This window comes from Solea senegalensis, linkage group LG18 (genome assembly GCF_019176455.1).
Source record: "Solea senegalensis isolate Sse05_10M linkage group LG18, IFAPA_SoseM_1, whole genome shotgun sequence".
In the NCBI taxonomy this organism is placed as follows: domain Eukaryota; kingdom Metazoa; phylum Chordata; class Actinopteri; order Pleuronectiformes; family Soleidae; genus Solea; species Solea senegalensis.
Window position 1 is genome coordinate 3,330,186 of NC_058041.1, and position 24,107 is coordinate 3,354,292.

Sequence of the window (24,107 nt, forward strand, 5' to 3'; positions counted from 1 at the left end):
ACGTATTAATGCTGTGAAATTCACTTACTCACCCTTGGTCCAAACCACCCAAAAATCTTGCAGTCTAAGGTTTTGGCAATGAATGAACATACTGGGTATTGGTTGATTGGCTGAGTCCAATAATTTTTTGAGGGATAGATTTTTGTCACCCTATCTTGCAAATGTAATGATGGGAAATGTACGTTTTATTTCATTTTATTTGAATGTCAAACAAATGTAGTTGGTGACTCCTGCACTATGCCAACCGTGTGGCCTCTAGCACCAAATTAAATTCTGAAAATCGTCTGTATTAAAATAAAAGACTACACAAACTGACCTAACTTGCTAATTATAGGCCCTTTTCACAGTAGACATTTAGAACACCAGAGTGATTGACAACTGGTATCGTCCAATAGGAGCAGGTGACGCCTGAACCTTTCAGTTGCAAAACATCGGCACAGCGTGTGTGAAGGGCGACGTCATGGTTCAAGTGTGTGAACAAACAAAAAATAAAATCACCCAGATCAAAAGCAACAAAACAAACATAACCTTCAATTCAATCTTTATTATCTTGTTCTTTTCTGCTTTAAATTAATTTCCTCTCCTTTTTTTGTAACATCTGAAATAAATGATAACATCCTGAACAGGAGTGATAATAAAGACTGACTTAATTTAAATTGATACATAAACAAACAAACAAACCGTTAAACATATGTAATGTCTTTTAACGTGTTTGTAAAACACTGTTCCAGCTCAGCTTGGTATGATAGGATTTGGCATCGTAATAGAAATGCCTTCAGTTGGTTGCTTTGTCTTTAAAAACAAAATATCATTCTCTTATTGCATTTGACAGAAAGAAAAAAAAAGAAGAAAAATACAAACAGGAACAAAATGCTGCTAAAAAAAACACAACGTAAGAGACATATGCAATAGTGCCAATGTTTTTGAACTTTTTAGCCATCACAACAGTCAGTCAAGCACACAAACCTGTTTACATCCACACACGCACGCACAAACATCTCATGAATCTCTCATGGACGAGAAAACAACAACAACAAAAAAAACATTCAATGTAGCAATAACACAGACAGACATCGTCTTCATCACATCTTCCTCCACTCGGCCCATACTGTCGACGCTCCTTTCATGCACACACAGGCAGGCAGGAGGGCACCTTGTACAGCGAGTAAATAAGTGATCATAGTCATCATGACAATATAGAATAACCAACTTGAATTCTCGAGTAAGAAAAATATAATAGCGAGGTCAGTGTTTGAAGGGCAAAAAGAAAAGGGGGAAAAAAAAAAAAGAGGACATCTCTGGATTTCCACAAAGTTCACACAATTCTCTTTTCTTTTTTTAAAACAAAAAACATATATAATAATAATAATAATAATGATAAACAACCGACGTACATCAACGAGGAGATACAATTTTGTTTGTCAAATATAAGAGCAGCGTGGAACGGATGAGACGGCGTGATGCTGCTGACGTGGCGCGCGGCCGCTGCGCGTGAGCCAAGGCCACTGCTGCTGTAACATTTAGTTGTCCTGTTAAGGTCTGTGTAGTTGTTGTAGCTCTGTTTCAAAAAATGGGAGAGGGGAGGGAAGGGGGGGGATTTTTTTTGTGGATGATGTGTCAACAACAAACCCAAAGGCATATAGTGCAAGTTTGGCTAATGTTGTTTTGTAGATTTTTTTTTTTTTGATTTTTTAACAACCCTGGGTCCCATTGTTGATGGCATATTTCCACCAAGGTAGAAGGTGTCAGTACCTACGAAAAACACTCTCCTTTCTTCCTCGTCTCAAAGGGGGCTGCTGATCGTCCGTTTGACTCAGTAGTGTGGCGCTGTCCCATATTTTCATACCGACTCCAGATCCCTTCGTCCCCACTCTCACAAGCTTCCAAACGTGAGAACTCAGAAGTACGCGCCTGCTAGGTCTACGAGGGCTCAGTTTGCAAGTCTGAATATCTTTTTTTTTGTTTTGTTTTTTGAGAATCAACCATTAAATAGTGATACAAAAGAAAACCAAAAAAAAAAAGAAAGAAAAAAATAAGTGTGGCACACTAAAAACAGCAATAGCTAAACTTGTTGACATGTATGACTCTGGCTGAGCCTGTCTACAGTGCATGCCTGAGTGACTGGGTCTCTGAATGCAGATGGTAGGATTTGGAGTACAAAGACAAAGAGCTGTCCAGTTGAGTCCTAAAGAGTTTTAATGGAGTTCACCTTTTTCCCCGGTTCAAGTTTTACTATTGTCTTCATTTAAAGTTAAGTGAATGTGTGTGTGTGTGTGTGTGAAGTGGATGTACTGAATGCAGCCTGTGTGTTTTACAAATGTTGACTTTCTGCATGTAAGGTGACCAGTGTAGCTTTAATTCACGTCATCTCTGCTGAGTAAATAAGCACAGAGAGTGACGTGTGTAATATGACTTGTTAAGAGAGTGTGTGTGTGTTTGTGTGTGTTAGTTGAATGCTTAGATGGAGTCGCCCCCCCCGCCCAGCAGGTCCCCTGGAAGCAGTGAGGCGGGGCTGCCCATCTGGTGACGATCGTCCAGGGCCGGGGAACCCCAGAGGCTACTGCTTGGATAACCTGCACCGCCCATGCCACCCATTCCCCCCCACAGACCCTGCCTTCCAGCATCTACCCCTCCAGCTCCACCCACCCCGTTCCCATTGCTGCTCCACTGGGTAAAGATGCCCAGCCCGGGCCCCTGGGTGACGGACTGGTCCGATGAGCTGCCTGTGCTGTCCAGACTCTGCCACCCGGAGCTGGTAGGTCCGGCTCCAACATTTCCTGCTCCTCCAACTGTGGAGCCTCCTTCTCCACCTCCTCCTCCTCCACTGCTGCCCACTACTCCACCTCTCTCGCAGCTTCCTCCATTATTGTTGGCCCCGACTGCAGAGGTTGCTGAAGGCCCGGAGCCTGCGGAGCTGGCCGTGGTTCCTCCACTACCTGTTCCTCCAGCCTGGGAATGTGCAATGTAGCGAGCCACATCCTCCTCACTCACAAACTCCGCCAAGATGGTGGTGTTTCCCAGAACACACCTGGTAGAAATCAAAAGGTAGACACAGTTTTTTTTACTACTACTGATACATTTTTCATTTAAAAATAGTTTATGCTCCGTTTCTGCATCTATAATCAAACGCCTGAAACTTATATGACGAGACCATTCAGGTACAAACAGGAAGTTCATTCACTACTCTGCAGTTGATTGCTTCAAGTTCAAGGACCCGTGGGAACCCTGTAACACAGACACAGGTGTGACGACATTAAGACAAAGACAGAACTACAGACTTACATGTGGAGTGCGCTCTGGGCCTTGGCTGCCTCCTGTTTGGAGCCATAGCGTATTAGAGCTGTGCCCTGGGTCAGGCCAAGGTGAAAGGTCAGCAGGGGACCGTGCTGCATGCAGATGGTCCTCAGCGTAGAGCCATCAATCTGCCATCATTTACAAAAGTGGCGAATTTAAAACGGAAGAGTGAATAAATAGAATTCAGAGCAGTGTTTTCAGCGTTATAGCACGACAACAAATCAATCGGACTGAACGGAAAGGTAACTCGTACCTGTGGTGTGAGGTTGCTGAGAACCAACCAACAGCTTTCCCGTGAGCTTCCGTCACTCCAGGTCGAGCCTGCAGAGAGAGAGAGAGCGAGAACAATACAAAAAGTGAGGGAGAGTTTTCTACTGTCCCTGTGTATACTCCCGTTTTTAAATTATTAGAACAGTGTTTCAATCCAAGCCTGGCTGCTGCTCATCAAATCAAATAAATGGAGTCTGAGCACTGCGTTCCATGTCAGCAATCAAAGACATCTGTTTTTATCTCTGGTGAAGTGCGGTACTTGAATGAGGATTAACATACAACCTTGAAACCACAACATGAAAAAAGAAAAACATTACCAGTGGTGCTCGAGCTTCCACCCCAGCCCCTGCCAGCCAATCGTGGGGCTCCTCCTGACCAAGGGGAAGACGATGGCTGCTTTTGACTGGCGAGTCCTGGAGGAAGGCGGGACAGCTGGTTCTGGTTGCTGCCATGGCTGGCTTTCCAGGACTTGTGTCCAATGGGTTCTGGGGGCCAGCTGGTCTTGTAGTCTGTGTACTTTACTGCTGGGTTTAATATACACAGGTTAACATGATATCAATATGTAACAATAATACAATCAATAGTTTAAAGTAGTAAGTATGGAAAATAAATGTACTTCCTGATACACAACAGCAAGACAAAGCCACAAAGCAGCAAAGAAATGAACTGGTGTCTTCACATGCGTTTACCTGAGTTGTGTGCGTTGTTGAGGGGACTGTCTGAGGCACTGTAGGGCCAGGCACCAGGTGAAGGCAGCAAGGTGTTGAGGGGAGGGGTGGAATCTGTAACAGTGGCAAAAACAGTTGTTGCTTTTTTCTAAAACACAATTTAATTTGTAATTAAGTAAAACAGAATCATTCCTATGCATTTCTGTATATTTGTTTGTCTACTTGCTGCCAAGGTAGCGCCCCATGTTGCTGAATTACAACTGTGAATTCACAGAAGTTATTATTTTTAAGTTGCAGACAACTAATGTCTAAAGTGAAGTTAATCTTCTGTATATATGTATATATATGTAGATATATATATATATATACACATATATAAATATAAAATAATTATATATTATATATTATATTTTGTTGTTTTTTCTCACCTGTATTGTCTTGTAACAACTGGTGCTCGGTATCATTGAGGCTGGGGGACACTGCATTTCCCATCATGCTTCCTGGGGTCATGTAGGGGTCAGATTCGGGGTCGACGCGGTCAATTCCTTTCCAGGGTACACCAGGCTGAAACTCTGGAGACGGGATGAACCACATGTTCACCAAAGAGCAAGGAGTGCAGGTGTAAAAGAGTAAACATGACAACTCAGTCCTGTTAAACAACAGAAACCACTTCAACTGTGACTCGTCACTCACCGGGTGGCCAGGTGGTTGTGGTGGCAGGCTTGGTAACCATCTTGCCAGGGGTGCGATGCCAGTTGTCACTCATCCCGTCTCCAACCATCATGTCATAATGAGAGTAGGGCAAACCCCCTGACATCTTTATGGGGGTGACCGGACCTGTGGGGTTTTGACAGAGAATTATATCACTTAACACCAGATGGCTTCACAAATTATCTTCACATCTAATTCCATTAACACTCGCTGACTCATTTATTCCATTTCTGATGAAACATAGGGGTTTATATTAAAAATGGAAGAAAAAAACAGCTCACCATTTTTATGGAATGCATTCTCAGGTGAGGCTGTGTCTGGAGAGGATTGTCCCTCCATCATCCATTTGAAGCGAGACTGCTGCCCCCCAAGGTCCTTCATGCCGCTGGGTCCCCCGACAACAGACCCACCCAGGTCAAGACTCGGAAGGTTCAGCCCAGAACCAAAACCTGTTCATGAGAAGAAAAAAAACATGCCTTTCTAGTTTATCTAATTACAGAAAGACAACATCTGAGGTCACTTAAGGTCAGTTTCTTTGTGTATAAATGAAGTTTTGGATACAAAAAGGTCATTCATTTACCATTTTATCCTATTAATACATTTTTGATGGCACTGTCATCACTTCGCCAAAACCATCTTTTGTACAGACTTAGTGTCCTTTGAAAATCAAATCAAATAATGTTATCTGATTTTGTGAGAGAAGATATTGCACTGAAGACTATGTAATGAGGTCAAAATGATTGTTGACTACAAAAAAAAGGGTCATCCACAAGTCTAAGTGAATTAATATTTGCCACATGTGATGAAATTCCATTCAGACATGCTTGATAATTCACATTAAGACAACGTGACATCAAAGTGACTTTTGACATGCAATATTTAATCACCAAAGATTTTCACAAGAAACCAAACGGCTGTTGCAGAGGCATAAAAACTGTGCTAATAAGAATATTTTAGTGTACGGCTTGTAGTCAAAACATCTCACCAGAATATGGGCCAAGGTTTTTTTGATGCAGGTCGGCCACAGATCCTGACAGTCCTGGGTGGGGCAGGGGATCAACCACAGGCAGTTTGGGACCCACTATACCACCTCCACCGTGGTGGGAGGGGGAGAGTTTGGAGCTGCCGCCTAACCCTCCGACCTGCTGCTGCTGTCTCTGCTGCTGGAGCACTGCCATGATCCTGGCCAACTGAGAAAAAAAAAACATACCTAAGTCATTAGCATTGAGTTAAAAATGAGTGTGTGATATGCCAGTGTGACCTTGTGCGTCGTGGGTGCGTTTGCGTGAACGTACCTGTTGAGGGTCAGCCTGCTGCCGCACATTTGGTGTGAATTTCCTCTGGTTTTGCAGCAGCTGCTGCTGCTGCTGCTGTTGCTGCTGCTGTTGCTGCTGTTGTTGTTGTTGTGGCTGCTGCTGCTGCTGGAGGAGGAGCTGACAAGCCTAAACAAAGACAGAATGGAAAGAAAGAAAGAAAGAAAGAAAGAAAGAAAGAGAAGGAAAACGAGGAGTGAGATGGCAATGGAGAGAGAAATACAATGACATCAATTATTATTACTATGTTTTCTGGCTCTTCTCAGAGGTAATTGTCATCATCTAAATATTTGGTCAGTGAGTCACAGATTAGACTATGGGTTTTTTTTCCACGAAAGCAAACCTAATTCAGAGAAACTTGTGGAGTGATCGTGACACAACTGGGGTTCTTCTTCACTTAATATGGTAGGGTATGTAAAGTCGTAAAGACTGTGACAACAAGATTTCTACAGCTCTCTGGGGCGTGTGAAGGAACCATGCATTGGCTTTCAGAGAGGTCATTGTGCCGCTTCTCACCAGTTGAAACTGAATATGAGGTGGGTAGATGCTGCTGAGCATGGCGATGTGCTGTGGGGACAGCTGTGGAGGGAACACACCTCCCCCGACGCCTGCCACTCCTCCCATGCCACCAACACCCCCCACGCTCCCGCTGGGAGGGGGCATCTGCTTCAGCACGGAGCCTGGCACCTGGAGACAGACGCAATGACAAATAGGCACACCTGTTACCACAGAAATGCTTTAGGTGCTGTAACCACTAGCAACTACATACACTTACTGTTGAATAAACAGCGATTCCATTCCATGTTCTCATTAGATCAAGTTAAACAAGTGCCACAGCCCGAGTGAATGACTTAAATTGAATCGATTCCAGAAAACACACTAATTTAAACTTACATTCTTTAAAGATAAGCATCACAGATGAACAATGTTGTCCTAAAGCATTATTATGTACACTATGGACCACACTAACACACTGAGTAAACTTGAAAATAGCATATTACATAAAAGGTATAGTCATGCCACACAATTGTAAAAGACAAACGTCATCTTGAGGCTGAAAGAACAGTTATAGGTTAGTGCAAGGAAAAGCATTAGAACCTGAGGCGACAGGAACTGATGAGGCACTTGCGCTCGTATCCCTGGGGACTGATTTATGGGTGGGACACTTGGCTGGTGTCTTGACTGAGCCATGCCTCCACCACCGCCAAAGATACTGTGACCACCCTGTGATTGGAGATAGAAACCTTAGCACAGAATCTGTAGCACATCAGAGAAATAGATGTGAAAAGAGACACATTTAAGAAGGTAGGACATACACTGTACAGTTATCTGAAGAAGTCAGAAAGATCAAGAATTGAATGTTAAGATGGTGGGACAGAAACAAGAGGAGGAGTCATCTTACTTGTCTAAAAGGGATAGTGTGGTTGAAGAGGGAATGGGGCTTGTAGACAGTGGGTGGTGAGTACAGAGAGCAAGGACCCTCCTCCCCAAGGCACCCATCCTGATTGGTCAAAGGCAAGGTCTGTCATAGTGACAGCCATGAGAAGACCAAGATGAATGGTGGTACAGGAGGGGCAGGGAAAGGTTCAGACAAGGAGAATTGGGGGGAGAGCAGGAAGAAAAGGTAGAATCACAAGAGGAAAAAGGATTGTGATAAAAGGACAACATGCTATCAAGACATGAAAAGGACAAAAGAGACGAGACTGCCACTGTGGCTTCGGGATGTTACCTTGTCATAGTAGGACCCAGTGTCTCCAAGTGCTGTCTCTTTTGAACCAGGTGGACGATATGCCATCCCACCTCCTCTTCCTCCCTTCCGCATGTCTCCGTTGTAATCATTCATTCCCATGCCTCTTTTCTCTGCCTCCATCTTCTTCTCCTGGAGAGAACCTGGAGCCAGGTCCATGTTCTGGCCACTGGGATCATCATGCTATGTAGCAGAAGAAACTCATCATCATCAGAAACAGCCCTTTCATCAAAGAGTTACAGGATTCACCGTGACATATGTTTGTGCAATTGCAGCGTTAAGGCTCAGAGCACATGAAATAGCATTAATAAATATTGCTGATTATACTGCCATGATAACACATGTGAAGAATTTCCTTTCTTACCAGCAAGCCCATGTTAGAGAATTGTCTGTTAATGGGACTCATCCATGAATCTCCACCAGCCTTCAATGGGCCCTGAGACACAAAATCAAAACAGTAGATAATCATTTATATAGCAAGAGTGAAGTATAATTATGATTTGAAACATGCGGATACTTGGCGATGCTTTGTTGTAATAAAAAAAAGCAACCCCTTTGGCTTTAGGTCGATATGAGAATATGATGGCTCTGGATTCACAATTCAATTTCTTGCACTTTCTTTATATTTATTTTCATCATCAGTATCCCACCTTGTTGTTGGGCTTCTTCCCAGCGTGGTTCTGTCCCCAGCCTCCATTGCTCCCCTGTCCCCAGGATGAGCCACTTCCCTGGGAGCCAGTGTTGTTCCACATGCTGCCACCGCCACCGCCTCCTTCCTCCTCATCCTCCCAGCTTGAGTGACGCGAGGCCGCCACAGAGGCCTCTTTATCACCCCAGCCATCTTGCATAGTCTTTGAACCTGCAGGAAAAGAGTGTATGAAGATACCTGGGTTTAATTGTGTTTAAACTGTTTTACAGGCATTTTATAAATCTTCATTAGCATTCATTTTCGTTTAATGCTCTTACTGGATTTAATGGGGTTGGGAGAAGGGTTTCCCCAGACAGTTGTCTTGCCTCCAGCATTGTCAGGCTCTCCCCAGCCCGTAGGAGCGTCAGTGGGCTTTCCCCAAGCTGCTGTGCCATTGTCGACTGTAGGACTAGCTGGTGAAGCACCTCCCCAACCTGACGAATCTGAAGACGCACATCAGCAGCACAGATTAAAACAGAGAAACCTAACAGAGAGTTAGGATGCAACTCCATACTGACAAAACTGTCAAGATAGTGATTTTTACAATTACTGAGGTTAGCACTATAAGTCAATACCATGTACTCCATTGATGATTTTGACACAAAATGCTTTTATGATACAGTGGAAAGCTGTTACAGACTTCTGTTACTTCTGGTTTTTATGATCCAATTGCCGAGACAGGGTTAGGAACACAGGTCTGGCTTAAAAATGACTGCATCTCACACGACTCAGCCGTTGCTTGGTTACACTGCACTAGCCTGTAAAAAGTATACGGAAGCTCCCAATAAAGGCAGATGCAATATTAGTTTCAGCTTTAGAAAGAGAAAAAAATTATGTCAAGAAACTTTCTTCCTTTCTGTCTTTCATAATTTCACCCCACTAAAAATAAAGATTTATGAATTCAGACTGATTCTTTTTGGCATCTTAAGAATCACAATATTGTGGTCTTACCCATAGCTGAAGCTTTCCCTGGTCCATTGCCAGCATTGAAGTCTCTGTTACTTCCAAGCCCTGCAGGGTGCCTACTAGATTGCTGCTGCTGCTGTATTGGAGGCCCCTGCTGTTGAGGCTGCTGAAGCTGCGGAGGCTGCTGAAGCTGCGGAGGCTGCTGAGGCTGCGGAGGCTGCGGAGGCTGCTGAAGCTGCGGAGGCTGCTGAGCCTGGCCTTGAATGTGTGACTGCTGACCAGCAGGGGCACTGTTCTTATCCCACAAGTTGACTGGTTTGTAATTGTAATGGGTTGGGTCTCCCCATGCTGATGTTCCATCATCTATCTCATTCTTTCTGCTTATCGATTGTGGCGAGGGTTCCTCCCAACCACTTGGTTCAGATCCACTTCCACCTCCTGCAGGCCCACCAGGGATGGGCCCCGAGGTCCAGCCTGAGCTTTGGTTCTGATTCTGGGCTTGAGAGATGGGTTTCCTCCCCACGCCCCCTTGCATAGCCCCTTGGTCCAACGCTTGTTGCAGCTGATTGCGGGGCTGTGATTGTTGCTGTTGCAGTTGTGCCTGTGGGCCTGTCATGGAGCCCAGCTGGCTGTTTGGCATCTGGTGCATTTTGTTTCCTCCACTCCAATTTTGATTGGGTTTGGACCCCATACCCCCAACAACACCCATTCCCCCTCCTCCACTCCCTCCTCCTCCTCCTGTGCCCCCTGCTCCCCACGTTCTCCGTGGAGCATTATCATCCCAGCCTCCCCAACCCGCACCTTTATCCCCACCTGAGTTTCCGCCTGCATTTGGCCTCTCATCTTCCCATCCTCCCCCTCCACGGTTTGATTTGGACTCTTGCTCTCCCCAATCCCTACCTGCCCCACCCTTCTGTCCCATTCCCCACCCACTTCCTCCTCCATTCCCACCCATGTCTTTCCAACCCCCTGCCCCTTTCTCCTCCTGATTTCCTCCCCATCCTCCACTCACTGGGTCACCCTGTTGCCCAAGATTGGCCCATCCACGTCCATTTCCTCCCCTACTGCTGTCTCGCCATTCCTCCTTCCCCCAACCCTTGGTTTCCTGGCTATCCCCAGACCCAACTCCTTCACCCCAGCCTGTAGCTTTCCCTTGCTCGTTATGCCCTGGTATTCCCCCTGACCCCATACCTAATCCTGTTGTATTTACTGGCCCAGATTGTGAGACGCCGAGATTCCTCAAGTTGGGGCCTGAAGGTGGTGGGGCTCTCCCAGACACAGAGGCCCCGCTACTGCTACTGTTGCTGCTGCTCTCCCAACCCTCTCCGGACCCAGCAGATGGAACTAGGGAGGGACTGACCCCTGGACCCGCTGATTCAGTGATTAGGGTCCTGGGTCCCCCAGAAAGCTGTGAACCGCCACCAAGGGAAGATGGGTGTTTTGATGTAGCTGTTGAAAATACACCTTTATTCTGTCCTCCACGTTCTTCAAATTCCCAGGCTGTGTTTTGTCGAATTTGTGTTTGGCCCCAACCTGTGTTGGATAGGACTCGTGGATCCAGATCAGTCCGGCTTAGCAGGTTCTGTAAGGCAGTTTCAGGATTTGGTGCCGGGTGGCGAGGACGACTGTGACTGCTGTTAGGTCCACTCCCATTTCGGGAGTTTCCACCGCTGGATGAAGATCCTCCCTGTGCTCCCTGTCCCACTACTCCCCCACCCCATTCCCCAGTTTCACCTTCTCCTTTCTGATTGTCCCAGGCTCTGGTCATAGTGGTGGCTGTTAAGGAAGATGAAGCGGTGACAGGGGGGTTATCAGCGGTGCTGCCCCCACTACTGCTGCTGTTGCTGCTGCAGGCTCCACCCATTCTCTCTCCTCCTGGGTTAGCTCCACCCATTCCAGAAGAACTCCCACCCCATTCACCACCAGAAACTGGTCTCTCCCCACTGGCTCCTGATGACCCCCACCCTCCCTGAGATACCCCAGAGGTCTGACTACTGTTTCCCCCAGTTCCAGCATTGCCCCAAGCACTGACCCCACTAGTAGAACTGGGACAACCCCAACCCGAGGTCCCATTGTCCCCTTCAACAGTTCCAAATCCCCCTGTGCCACCTCCTACACCCTCCCATCCATCAGTCCTTGAGGCACCCGTTTTGGAGTTAGCTGCAGGGTAAGAAGGCTGGCCTCTCCATGAGGAGGCAAGGTTGTGGTCTCCCACAGTTATCCCGCCTCCTCCCACACCACGGTCCATTCCTCCACTAATACCTTCCCCACCTGCAATTTTTGGTCCCGCTGATTCACTGTTCCACTTCCCTCCTCCCATCTCTCTGTCTCTGGATTGCATTTTTTGAAGTTGCTGCTGATGGGTGCTTGATTGATTCACAGATAAAGGTGGGTGACCCCCCAGCACCCCAACTGCCCCACTTCCCAGGCCCAGGGAAGAAGAGTTGTTGGCAGACAAAGACCCTCCAGGGCCCTGGTGATGGAAGGAAGACGGACCTCCTTCCCCTGCAGCAGCAGGCCCATCCTGCTGCACAAGGGCAGGCCAGGCCGAAGGGTTGGCATTTGGATTGAAGTTGGCACCTGGAATCCCACTGCTTCCATCGATGGGGCCACTGGCATCATGGCTCCCTGGCACAGTGGAGGCTTTGGATATTGAGGAGGGCTGTTGTAGCAAGGGCCCAGCTGCAGCTACTGCATTCCCTCCTCCAAGATGACCCTGGGAGGCAGCTGTCCCCCATGCCACACTGTTAGACGACGGCATACATTCATTGGGCAAAGAGAACGAGGAAGTGGGTGAGGAATGGTTGCCAGAGGCACTGATGCTGTTCACAGGCATTCCATTGTTGCTGCTGCCCCCTCCAGCCCTGGCAAATGAAGCTGCTCCTCCATCACTCCCAGCGATGCTAGGCCACTCTTCCAGGTCGTTGCCATCTACGATCACCTTCTCCCTGCCCTGAGAGGAGGTCTGGCTGCCTGAGCTCGCCCCCCACATGGAATTTGCATAATTAGAAGTAGTAGTAGAAGCAGCAGCTGATGATGAGGTGAGGGCCAATGAGGAGGCAGCCGCACCAGAATCTGAAAGAGCGAGCGAAAACTGTCAGCGGTCAAAAGGAATGAAAGTTTAAACAAATTATATACCTCATTTTTACATGCAGTCTATATATTCGAAATATAACAGACAGTATTCCTATCCCTTACCTGAGACAGCAGCCATGTTTGCATTTGGGCCATCCCCTCCTCCTCCTCCCCCTCCCAGCAGCATTGAGGACAGTGGCGGCTGACCCCTCTTCAGTAGCACTTTATGGTCCTGCTGGCAGCGGAATCGCGGTGGCACTTCTCTCGGCATGTAGCGTGGTTGCTGCTGCGGCGCCTGGGCTCCGCCTCCGCTACTTGTACTGCCGTTTCCAGTAGTACTGGGGCCGCCAGCGGTGGAGGAAGAACTGGTGGTGGAGGTGGGCTGTCCGTTGGCCACCGCCAGGCGTTTGGCATTGTTGCCGCCCTGTAACGGGGTGGCAGCACTGCCAGAGCCTGAGGTGGCTGGGGATGGAGAGGCAGAGGGGGTGGGTCCAGGGCTGGGGGAGGCAGAGCTGCTCTGAGTGGCAGGAGACTGGGCAGATGCCGGCTTGTTCAAGTCTGGCACTGTAGGGAGGGACAAGGTAGAGAGAGAAGAACACATCTTCAGAAGTCAGTGCACAATGTATTGTAATATTCTAATTTAAGCAAGCTAAAAGAAAGGATTTTCAAATACAGCATGCAAATATTGCAAAAGGAGACTATCCTTTTGAAAGATAGACAAATTTACCATGCAAAATTTTAATTTTTAGAATATATATATCTAAATATTTATACACAGTTACTGAGCTTACCTTTGTTTTTTTGTTCTGCAACCTAAAAAACAACAACAAAAAACACATTAGATACTAAATCATTCTCTACAGGCATTCAACGGGCAATGGTCAAGTCAATCATTTCAGAACTATGCTCAGTCAACTACGCTCAAATATTTGAGGGAAACTATACACAAATGTCTGAAATCACATTTAGTATTACCATGTACTTTCACTTATAAAAACATCAGTCTGCTTAGCTTCAGGTAACATATGACAATAACTTCAATGCTGCAGATATATGGGTTAATGTGGAGCGGGTAGATGCTTTATTTTGTGCTATGGATGCTTCACATTCAAATTAAGCCACACACGAGAAAAGCATATAGATGAAAAGCTTTGTGTTTACTTGTTAAGGAATTTGATATCTGGCCAACAATACACTGCAAACTAAATATGACTCCAGAATATCAACTTGTTGTGGAACATGCTGCAGCATGTTTGGTTCTGGGGAAACAAACTGTTTTGGCTTGTTACACTTTTAGATAGCCAATCTTGTGTGAACAAACAAAATATTTATAAATTATAAATTGTATTTTGTTAGCCCAAGAATTTTCCTGTGGAAAACAGTCTTACCTTCTGAGAGGCTTCCCTTTTCCTTTTATCGTCTTTTTTCCTTTTCTTGTCTTCCATGAACTACTGCTCCTGTCCTGATACTCTGTTCTTTGAAAGAAAACACAACATTTACCATTTAAAAAAAAACAAAAAACAATGAGAACATCTCTTTGTATTGCAGTGCATTTCAATTGTAAGGTAAATCACAGGTCAATACTAACCACAACTAAAGATGGTGACGAAAATGACAACATGGCTACAAGGCCTTGTGAGGCATCAGCAACAGTGGACTAAGTGTTTGATTGGGAGAATCGGCCATTAAGCACTCGAGCTAAGAATACTGCTGGACGTGAGAGCAACAAACTTCTAATTCTCCCCATCAGAAGCATGCAGAACACTGTAAGCTGATCACACTTGTAGGTTCAACCAATTTAGATGGATTACAACAGGCATAACTCAGTCAGCCAGCTCATCTCATCAGCAGACGAACTGAATCTGCATGTGGCTGAGGAAAAAATAACCAGTGACCACCTCGAGACTTATGCGTGTGCTTTAATATCTAAGATGTCATATCTTTTTGGACATAGGCTCTTTAATATCTGAGAAACAAGAAAGTGCAGTCTAAAGAACACCAAATAATGCACTGTCATTCACACATGGTACCTAACACAGGGACATCAGAGCAGGCTTGTGTGGGCAAACCCCATGACAATATGTTGCTTTATGATCAAGATTACTGGTCAAACAAAGTGAGTTTTTCTATGGTTGATGTTAATCTTTAGAAATTAGGGTAGCTGGGGGCCAAAATACGATGCTGGAGCATCCAAAAAAAGCTGCTATGTTTGATCAGTTTTCTTTCCCCCATTCCTTCTGATTAATTAATTTAATAAAAAAACATCATCAACAAATCATCCACAAATTAGCTCAACTTAAATAAACATATACTGTCTCTCCAGTCTGCAAATGGTGTTTGCACTGTAGATCGTTTTTAAAATGCAAATAATATGTAACCTAGATATGAAATAAATTAGAGAGAATAAAACAAACTAAATTGCTCAGATAATATTTTGAGAAAATACATAGTAGCATTTGAGAACACCAGTCAATGTTGAGACAATAATCAGCCAATGATGATAAAAAAGGCAAATACAGGCCTGATTGAACAGTAAATCGATCTGCATTAAATTATCCTCATTTAACTTTAACCTTAACAAACATACAAGGTAAGGAAATGATGTAATTCAACTGCAATATAGCCAGGAATGCAACGATTTACAGCAGCAGTACATCAGGATGCGACAATAACCAAAATCCCACAGGATATGCAGTCTATCAAAAAATATAATGGGTCTGTTTAAAAGCTAATGAAATAAACAGACTCGTACTGGTCTCTTGAGTCATGACTGTATGTGTGTGTGTGTGTGTGTGTGTACGGCTAGATTTGGTTTTTGCACAGAGCCACTACACTTCCAAGATGAAAGACTCCTGGATTCAAGGAAAACGAAACCAACATCGTGCCTGAAGCATTTCCGAACACCAGCCTGGCAGATCAGGAAGCTGTTTCTTATTAACATGAGCTGTCAAATCTGCATTCATCCGTGTACAGCTGTTACCCTTCCTTCTGATCACTACACCAGCTAATGTTACCTGTTGTACTGTCAGCGTTATCACAAACCCAACACAGCAGCGAGCCAGCGAACGTAACAGCATTCAGTGGAGTGAATTCCCTTCGCTATAATCATAGCATTGTACTGAAAAAATAGGATACAGTGCTGGGTTATGGTCGAATAAACCCAATCGTGTAATAAAAAAAAAGGAAATAGCCAAGCGACATCGACTGGTGAAACCTTACGTCGATTGCTAACATTAAGGAGTGGTTTTTATTTGTATAGGACAGACACACGCAACCGCGTGCGAATTAATAAAGTGGCATTTGCAATACCGAGGCGGTTAACCGTTATATTTATTCTGCGTGCACCACGACACCAAACAGCACATACACCGAACCTGGAGACGCATACACAGCTCCGCTAAAGGCGCTGCAACACCAGCGCTATCTAGGTGAGCTAACCTGGTGCCTACTGACTGCGGCTACAAGTAGCTCGCCAGGCTAACTGCGTTAGCTTGGCTTGTCTGCTCCGTTGCGTGGCATTTCGTTAACACGAGATATTACATGTACACACAAACGATCATATGACACACAAAAAATATCCAGAAATGATGACACACATTCGGCGTACTCACCTCAAGAATCACATATGAATTTAAGCTAGCGTGCTAGCTAGCTTAGCTAAAGTGCTTCAGTGCGATTTTCCTTTTTCTTTTTTGAGCTTTTTGAGGCATTCGTCGAGGCTACAGGAACAGCGACGCCTGAGCGGAGAGTCAAGTAAGTATGCGGATAACGAAAACACGAGCGTAACGAGCTACTGCACTGTAAATAAGTACTAACGTTGTAATAGTGTAAACCCTAATGTGCAGGAGAATTTAAATTTCAAAGCGCTGTGGAGTCAGTCAGTTGACGGGCGGCCATTTTGCTGCTCAGTATGAAGCGTCTCCAATAGGCAGCCCCTGGCAGCTGCGTGGACGCTCTGTGACTGGCTGGCTGCTGCCGAGAGGGATGCATAAAACGCTTTTTGACCTTCATTAACTTCTGACAGTCGAAGTTAAAACCTTACATTCACAGACAGTATCCCGAATCACAAGTTACTCCGTTTCTTTTTTAGAGCATGGGTCCGAAAAAGACAGGAGCAACGAAAAGGAGGAGGAAAGAGTCTCTGAAAGGAGAGCAGGAGGAGGAAGGAGAGAGAAAAGTTGATCACAGAGCAGGTGGAATGAGGAAAAAACGTGGGAATAACAAATACATTGGAGCTCATATGAGTATTCAAGGTATGATCGAGAAAAAACTTTATTTGGCAAGCCATTAGGGATGCACGATATTATCGATATTATGATATATTGTGGCAATACTGGTATCAGCAGATATTGGCTTGAAATATTTTTTTATCGGATATTGGCAAGCTATGTCCCTGACTTCTATGCTTGTACATTCATTTATTTTTCTCAATGAAGAAAATGTATTGATATTGGTAATCGGCTAAAGCACTCCTGATATTCCGGATATCGGCAAAAAGTCTAATATGGGAATAACCAATACATTGGAGCTCATATGAGTATTCAAGGTAAACTCCCATTGCTCTCTAAACCTTTATTTGGTAAGCCATTAGGGATGCACGATATTATCACCACATAAAATGTTTTTTGGCTTTAAAATGTATTATCGGATATCAGCAAACACACTTAGATCTCCATTTGGATGGAAGTCTATGGGAAAAGTTGTATATCTGCAGATACTTTGGTATCAGTATCAGACAAGAAAAAGTGGTATCAAGCCACTCAAAATTAATTTTAGAGATCCAGTTCCTTCTGTCTGTGGTTCTTCAAAACGTAATTTTCATTGGAAAAATGTAGTCCTGTTTTCACAAAATGTGAATAGAGGAAATATATGATGATCATCCATTAATAAAATGTTCAGATATCCACACTTACTGTATATTATTAGGTATATATTATACTTACTCTAACTAATCCTCATTGAAGTTCAAGATATTTTAAATTCTCCTTGGATGGCACACCTGCTCAATCCTGACTGCTGGGCTGTGTGTCCTCAGGTGGGATCTGGAAAGCAGTGGAGTCCTGCATAGAGATGGGTGGCAAAAGTTTCGCTCTGTTTCTGGGCTCCCAGCGGTCATGGAATCGGCCCCCACTGGACCAATCGGCCGCAGCCAAGTTTCAGGAGCAACTTTCCCTTCAAGGATTTGATCCAGCTCATGTCCTGCCTCATGGGTCCTACCTGATGAACTGCGGGTCTCCTAAAAAGGGTTCGTATGGCCACTTTGTTACCTGCATTTGTATTACATTGGTTATCTTCCAACTATGTCCTCTCTTCTCCTCCTCTCACAACCTTCCCCTGGTTTGTTTATAATCCTGGTGTTGCACCCAGACGTGTTTGAGAAGAGCCAGGCCCTGCTGATAGACGAGCTCAGCCGCTGTAACCTCCTGGGCCTCAACCTCTACAACTTCCACCCCGGCTCCTCGCTGGGCTCCATCACGACTGAGCAGTGCCTGGAGAATATAGGGAGGGCCATTAACCATGCTCACCGGCAAATACCTACTGTGATTACAGGTACAAACACTGTTTTTGAGGCCTATTTGTTGTGGAGATTATGATTGGTCACTATTATAAAAGATGACTTTTCAAGAAAAGACTTAGACGTAAAAGAAGGCCAGATTATTAACACAGTAAAACTGCATTTTTGCAAGTTTTTAATTGGAACAGTAGAAACCTCAGTCACAAATAACACCGTTTGATGATCTCATCAAACTGTGATCATTATGATTGTCAGTGGAGTACGAAGTTTGTGCAAGATGATTGTGTCTTTATCAGTCATTTAGTTATCAGTGTTGCAAAAGAGAAGTTGCAGACAAATCTGATCCCAGTGTACACAATTAGCAAAACTGAATCCCCTCCCTTAAATATGAGGATTAATATTTCACTACCACAAGTTAATTATTGTGGTATGTGATTCACAGCAGCAAACATAATGTCTGTTGAATCTCGTATGTGTAGCTGCTGTTCTAGCAGTTTGATGGAACTTAAATGTGTGTAATAAATTAACAATGACTTTTTTTTTGTTTACATCCAGTGTTGGAGAACATGTGTGGTCAGGGTAGCACGGTGGGCGGCAAGTTTTCTGAGCTGAAGGGCATCATCGACAAAGTGAGAGACCAGACCAGGGTTGGAGTGTGTCTCGATACCTGCCATGCTTTTGCAGCTGGTATGTGAGTCAAGAAGACAAGTCACATGTAATGAATGACATATGTTGTGTAACAATAATTTGGTGTTCTTTATGTCATGTAAACACGTTAGTCCAACTAAAATAGAGCTAGTCTTAGTCGCACTAACATATCTGGATGATGCAGTTCATAGTCCGATTACTCCTGCATTCATGGCATTCAAAATTTCCTTCCAGGTCTTTTACACAAAAATAGAAGCTGTAAAAGAACAAGTACAATAGAAGCTGTAAAAGAACAAGTACAATCGCGTTTTTAATAGCACTTTTGGACTTGATTAACAATTACAGCAATGAAACATAGGAAAACAATCTCACCACCCATCATGCCATTTTGTTATTCTGTGATGTAAAGGTCAACAGGATAGCGATTCACTATGCACTAGCTTATAGAGAGATACAGCACCACTTAGATTTTCTCCTCCACTTGTATACTCGGACTCTGCAAGTTGTCTGATTGCCCGTCTTAGTCGGACTACGGCCTTAGCTCGATTAAACTGTGCATGTAACGTCCTGAGTGATGCAAGCATGGACTGAAATAGCAAAATTTGAACGCAGTAGCTGGTGTTTGACGAGAGAGAAGCACAAGGCAAGCAGATTTTCATCACAACATGTATCATTTCAGTACTTTAATCAACAAATAACATTACTAGATTAACAGATACATTGGTTTTCACCTGAAAAAGGTGGTTTGGGGGTTAGTTACATGTGAAGAGCTGCTGGTGTTGTTTATTTTTCTATTCTTCTTGTCTTGGTAGGATATGACCTGGCTGCAGATGGAGGCGTGAAGTCCATGCTCGATGAGTTTGATCAGGAAGTGGGGCTCCACTATCTCAAAGCCATCCACCTCAATGACTCCAAAGGTGCGGCCAGAAAAAACTAAAATAATGAGTCAGATATGTTAGTGAATTTCTGTTTCTTAGGTTTCTACTTAAAGTCGTCCGACCAAGAGCATTTCTTTCTGAATCCTACTCCCTCGTATGTCGGCTGAAAGACTCCCGTCTAAATGTTGTGATGTGCAGGTAAACTGGGCTGCAACCTCGATCGGCACGAAGATATCGGCAAAGGTCACATCGGCGTCCCCGCTTTCCGAGACATCGTTAATGAGCCCAGACTCGACAACATCCCTCTGATCCTGGAGACACCTGGACGGTGAGATAACAGCAGACAGTCATGCAATTATGTCCATATGAGATGCAGTAATATGTATGCCTGAAGAGTTATATTATCATTTTGTAAATGTCTTTATTATCATTATTGTTATGTGTTTTTCCCAACAGGCCAGGATTCGAGTATGCCGAGCAGATTGCATTCCTCTATTCCCTCTGTAAGAATAAATAAAAAAGAAAATGCACTTACTGATGAATTAGCACTTGCAAAGTGAAGGTTTTATAACCACAGCTCCATAATCTGATAAGAGAATTGATGCGTTTGTCGAGGACCAAAGCTGTTAGGCGTGGACACCGACCACTAAACCCCCTTAAACACACTCAGAAGTTCTGCTCACAATGTGAAACGTTTTGTCCAGAGAATCAGTTTACTTCTTGAATGAACTTGCGTTGAATAAAATTAATATTCAAGTGGTTGCAACAGTGTGACTTCAGAGTTGGTTCAGAGTTGACCATTAGAGGGCAGCAGAAATACACAAATGCAGCATTTTAGTGTCATAGGATGCAGGCAGAGGTGGGGGAGTCTAAAAATCATACTTGCATGCCCAGTTTATATTGTATTTACATATGTATGTATGTATTTTATATACTGTATGTATATTAAACAATGTTATAGTCGTCAGTGACTTCTGTTCACATGCAAATGTTTGGACCCTTATTCACTCTTATATATTATATTCTTGATATAGTTTTATACATTTAATGCAATACACAACAATACAATATAGTAATAACAAATATCACCCTTAAAGTGAGCACTTTTACAATCTATTACACATTTGTCCAGCTGTCAAATACCAACACTTTGGTGCAGCTGTCGACCACTGGGATGATGGCAGTTAAATTATAACACCTACTCGAACACTATGGTCCAAATAAACCTGCATATACAGTAGACACACGGGGAAAAAAAACCTAAAACACTAAGATGGAGGCCTTAAAGTTGATAGAACCGCAAGAAAGACAGCAAATATAGTGAAACAGTAAGGGTTAAGGGTCTTTCTTGAGTCACGGCTGCATCACAACATGCCTGTTACCTGTGTACCAAGACTGTAACCTTGAACATAGAAGAGTGTAAAGTGTAAAAACGTCCAGACAGTGCGTCTTTCAGTGCGTTAACAGAGGCAGGAAGTGGAGGTGCCTGGCCCAAGAATGTCTCTGCTCTCAGGTCCCACCCACAGGAAATGCCTGTCCGGCCTGTTGGAGTCTGCAGCCGTGGAAAAAAAGAAAGAAAAAAAGTGAAGTCTCTTCGTACTGGAGTTTGATTTCTGACGGGTGAAAGGATGGAGGGCGTTTGAGTAATGACGAGGCTGCTCCTGCTGCTTGTATCCTCTACAGTTTAGATAAGGTGATGGTTTTCAGAGGCGTTCTGGTGATCTGGCTGGGTCAGGGGTTGCAACCCTGGGAAGCCGAAGACTAAACAGTTGAACACACATTCCTGAAGTCCAAATTAATCATTTGCCAGAGGAGGCATGCGAAGAGGGGGAAAAAAGGGGCTAGTGGGAATAAAAAATGCCCTTTCTATCCTCTAATTATTTAAAGATGTGTGGTATTAGCTTGTTCTGGCTTAACTGTGCATGCGCCCGTGTTTTTTGGAGCACCAGTCCAGCCTTTTCTTCTCCTCTTTCTCTGTCATTACTTTATGCTGTGAATATTTTCCACTGCAGCCTTAAGCCACTGATGTAATTATACAACTTAGTAAATACTTCCAGATCGCTTTGGTTAGACTAAGCTTGCTGTCATTCCAAACGCATACGTAGAAAGTTTGGACTGGTAATCTCTCGCTGCATGGGTTCACTTTCCACCAGAGTGGACACGAGCCTTCAAAGCGAGGATGCAGGTCTGGAACGACACATAAACATAAATGGAATCCGTGTTTACGTGTTTATCTCCACTCATCTTTACCAGACCGACTTTTGCATGCACAGACTAAACCCTTTTGCTGTCATCCTCCAGTTCCTGAAGCCCCCAATTTCCATTCTCATTAAGCTGTGAAGCCGCTCAGTGGTAAAGCCAAACACCTCCACTGGGACTCACTGGCATCCATGCTTGGGTTTTAACTGGTAACTCTCAGGTCATAAAAACAGCCCAGTTGACCTTCAGACGGCTGCTAATAAATAGATAATTGTTTTGGGGTTTTTTTTCAAACGGGACACACTGTTTATTACCTGTGATTATTTTAAAGTCTTTTTTAAAAGTTGCATTCATTTCATACACAGCAAAACCGCTGTATAACAACTCTATTCTATCCTGTGAAGCACAGAAGTATTTGTTTTGTTTTGTTGTTTTGTTTTATAGTGATAAATAAAGATTGTTTGAAAAGTGTATCTACACTTGTCGGCCACAAGGTATAGATCATTGTATTGAGTTCATTTAGTCTAAATAATTAATGCAGCGTTAAAGGCCTTAAGCCTTTGAGTAATTTCAGTATATTATTCTTATAAGGAAAGAAGTGTGGACCTTTGATGTTACTAAACCTCTATTTTATTAGATAAAAGGCACCCCTGTGACTCTCATATGGATGGGTACCATGGACCTTGATACCTTTGATCGCTATGATAGATGGAGGTGGAGGTGTCCGTGAAAAGCTCTGCTACATTTGATGGATAAATTGTCAATTACAACCTGGAACACAAAGGGAATATTTCTGTGTGTTGTTGACCCGAGAGAGGCTTGGATATATGTGGATGGAAATGTAACCTGGTTGTACGGCAAGTGGAAATAAACGTACAAACCGTTTACATGACTCTTCCTTGCCTTGATGATTGAAACGTTAACATACGTGTCAGGCCCGTAGGAACCTGCCCACAGCTGTAATGACTTTGGGTGGCTTTGGAGTTAAGTTTGCCAAAATGCAAGTACAAATGCCACTGCAATACATTTAAGTGTCGATTTAAAGGTTCACTATTGGAAGAAAATGAATATATAACGAATATGTATTTTTGTATGAGAATAAAATTGCTTTAATCTAAAATGCATTTGTTTTTTATAGCCTTACAAAATAAGACTTTAACATTACCAACATCTTGCACCATCATGTTTGAGCAATAGAGCATGTGTTTTGCATTTACAAACGGGAGCTTATTACGCCAATGTAGAAGATCAACACCTTTTATGGTATGCGAAGGCCACCGTAGTCCCCTTACACACAATTCTCACTTACTGTGATGCTTAAACTCGAGGAAAGCCACAGAGAGATAAAGATATAAAATATAAAGCCAGAGAAGTAGAGTTTGCTGCATGCGTGGCAAGCTCGCTCTCCTCCAGCCAAACTTTATCCGTCTCTGTACCCACAGTCTGACTGCTCCATCTGCCAGCGGTATCAAGAGGAGATGCCACACTCCAGCACACTCGTATGCCTACAGCACTCTAAAGTCACATACATACTGAACAAAACTGCTTGGAAGAAATAGGAGATGAAAGGAAGTCTGTTCTGCTTCCTCAGCAAATCCTTTCTTTATTCAGCAGCAGCAGCAGAAGCAGCAGCCAAGGCAGGCGTCATAAATTACCATTGAGATATGGCATTTTATTTCCTCACCAAAAAGATTGTAAGGCTGTCTACTGTATATTTCAGTCGACCCCTGTGTGGTTACGTCGTGTGGGCTATCTTGTGGCCTGAGTGGGAGCACTGTAAGGAGTCGATGTGACTATAAACAGCGAGGGCGAGAGGGAATTGGTTTACGAGCGGCGTGCACTGTGAAAATAGTGGGAAACAGCAAAAAGTTTGGAGTGAAAATCGCTGCCCTTCTCCGCAGCAACTGTCACGGACATACTGTAGTATAACATCACTCTCTATATAAGGAGACCCACTGTGGCTCTCGCTCTCTCTCCCTCATGCCTTCCATTTGTCCTTCTCCTTTTCATTCCCCCCTTTTCGATCCCTCTCTTCCCGCTGGCTTGGGGTGAGGAATGTTGCCCAGTAGTGGCTGGGCACTGGGCCACGAGGAGACAGGCAATCACAGCAGCAGCAGCAGCAGCAGCAGCAGCAGGAGGAGGAGGAAAGATGAGGGAAAGGAGTGAAGCTGGAGAAGGAGAAGAAGGGTGGAAAA

General features: G+C 44.2%; 2 protein-coding genes across 5 annotated transcripts; one reads left to right on the forward strand and one right to left on the reverse strand.

Moving 5' to 3' along the window:
• Positions 1–524: 524 nt before the first annotated feature.
• On the reverse strand, positions 525–14,183 carry tnrc6ba (trinucleotide repeat containing adaptor 6Ba). Its single transcript, XM_044013392.1, is given in 22 exon segments — positions 525–3,028; positions 3,283–3,422; positions 3,548–3,615; positions 3,882–4,085; positions 4,254–4,346; positions 4,661–4,804; positions 4,926–5,069; positions 5,225–5,392; positions 5,929–6,133; positions 6,239–6,385; positions 6,773–6,943; positions 7,355–7,480; positions 7,659–7,778; positions 7,986–8,186; positions 8,368–8,439; positions 8,654–8,862; positions 8,970–9,134; positions 9,643–9,769; positions 9,851–12,672; positions 12,796–13,236; positions 13,464–13,485; positions 14,061–14,183. Coding segments are annotated over 22 exon segments (6,468 nt in total). The 5' UTR covers positions 14,169–14,183; the 3' UTR covers positions 525–2,457.
• A 1,415-nt stretch (positions 14,184–15,598) lies between these two features.
• On the forward strand, positions 15,599–20,696 carry si:ch211-141o9.10 (probable endonuclease 4). 4 transcript variants are annotated; one of them, XM_044013388.1, is made up of 8 exons: positions 15,599–16,425; positions 16,763–16,925; positions 17,708–17,917; positions 18,040–18,222; positions 18,743–18,874; positions 19,648–19,752; positions 19,912–20,041; positions 20,170–20,696. In XM_044013388.1, the coding sequence occupies exons 2-8, from the start codon at positions 16,766–16,768 to the stop codon at positions 20,228–20,230; spliced, it is 981 nt and encodes a 326-aa protein (XP_043869323.1). In that variant the 5' UTR covers positions 15,599–16,425; positions 16,763–16,765; the 3' UTR covers positions 20,231–20,696. The 4 variants fall into 4 exon arrangements, with proteins under 4 accessions (XP_043869323.1, XP_043869324.1, XP_043869326.1 ...); XM_044013389.1 differs by having other exon boundaries at positions 15,599–16,100; XM_044013391.1 differs by lacking the exon at positions 16,763–16,925 and having other exon boundaries at positions 15,602–16,425.
• Positions 20,697–24,107: the final 3,411 nt, after the last annotated feature.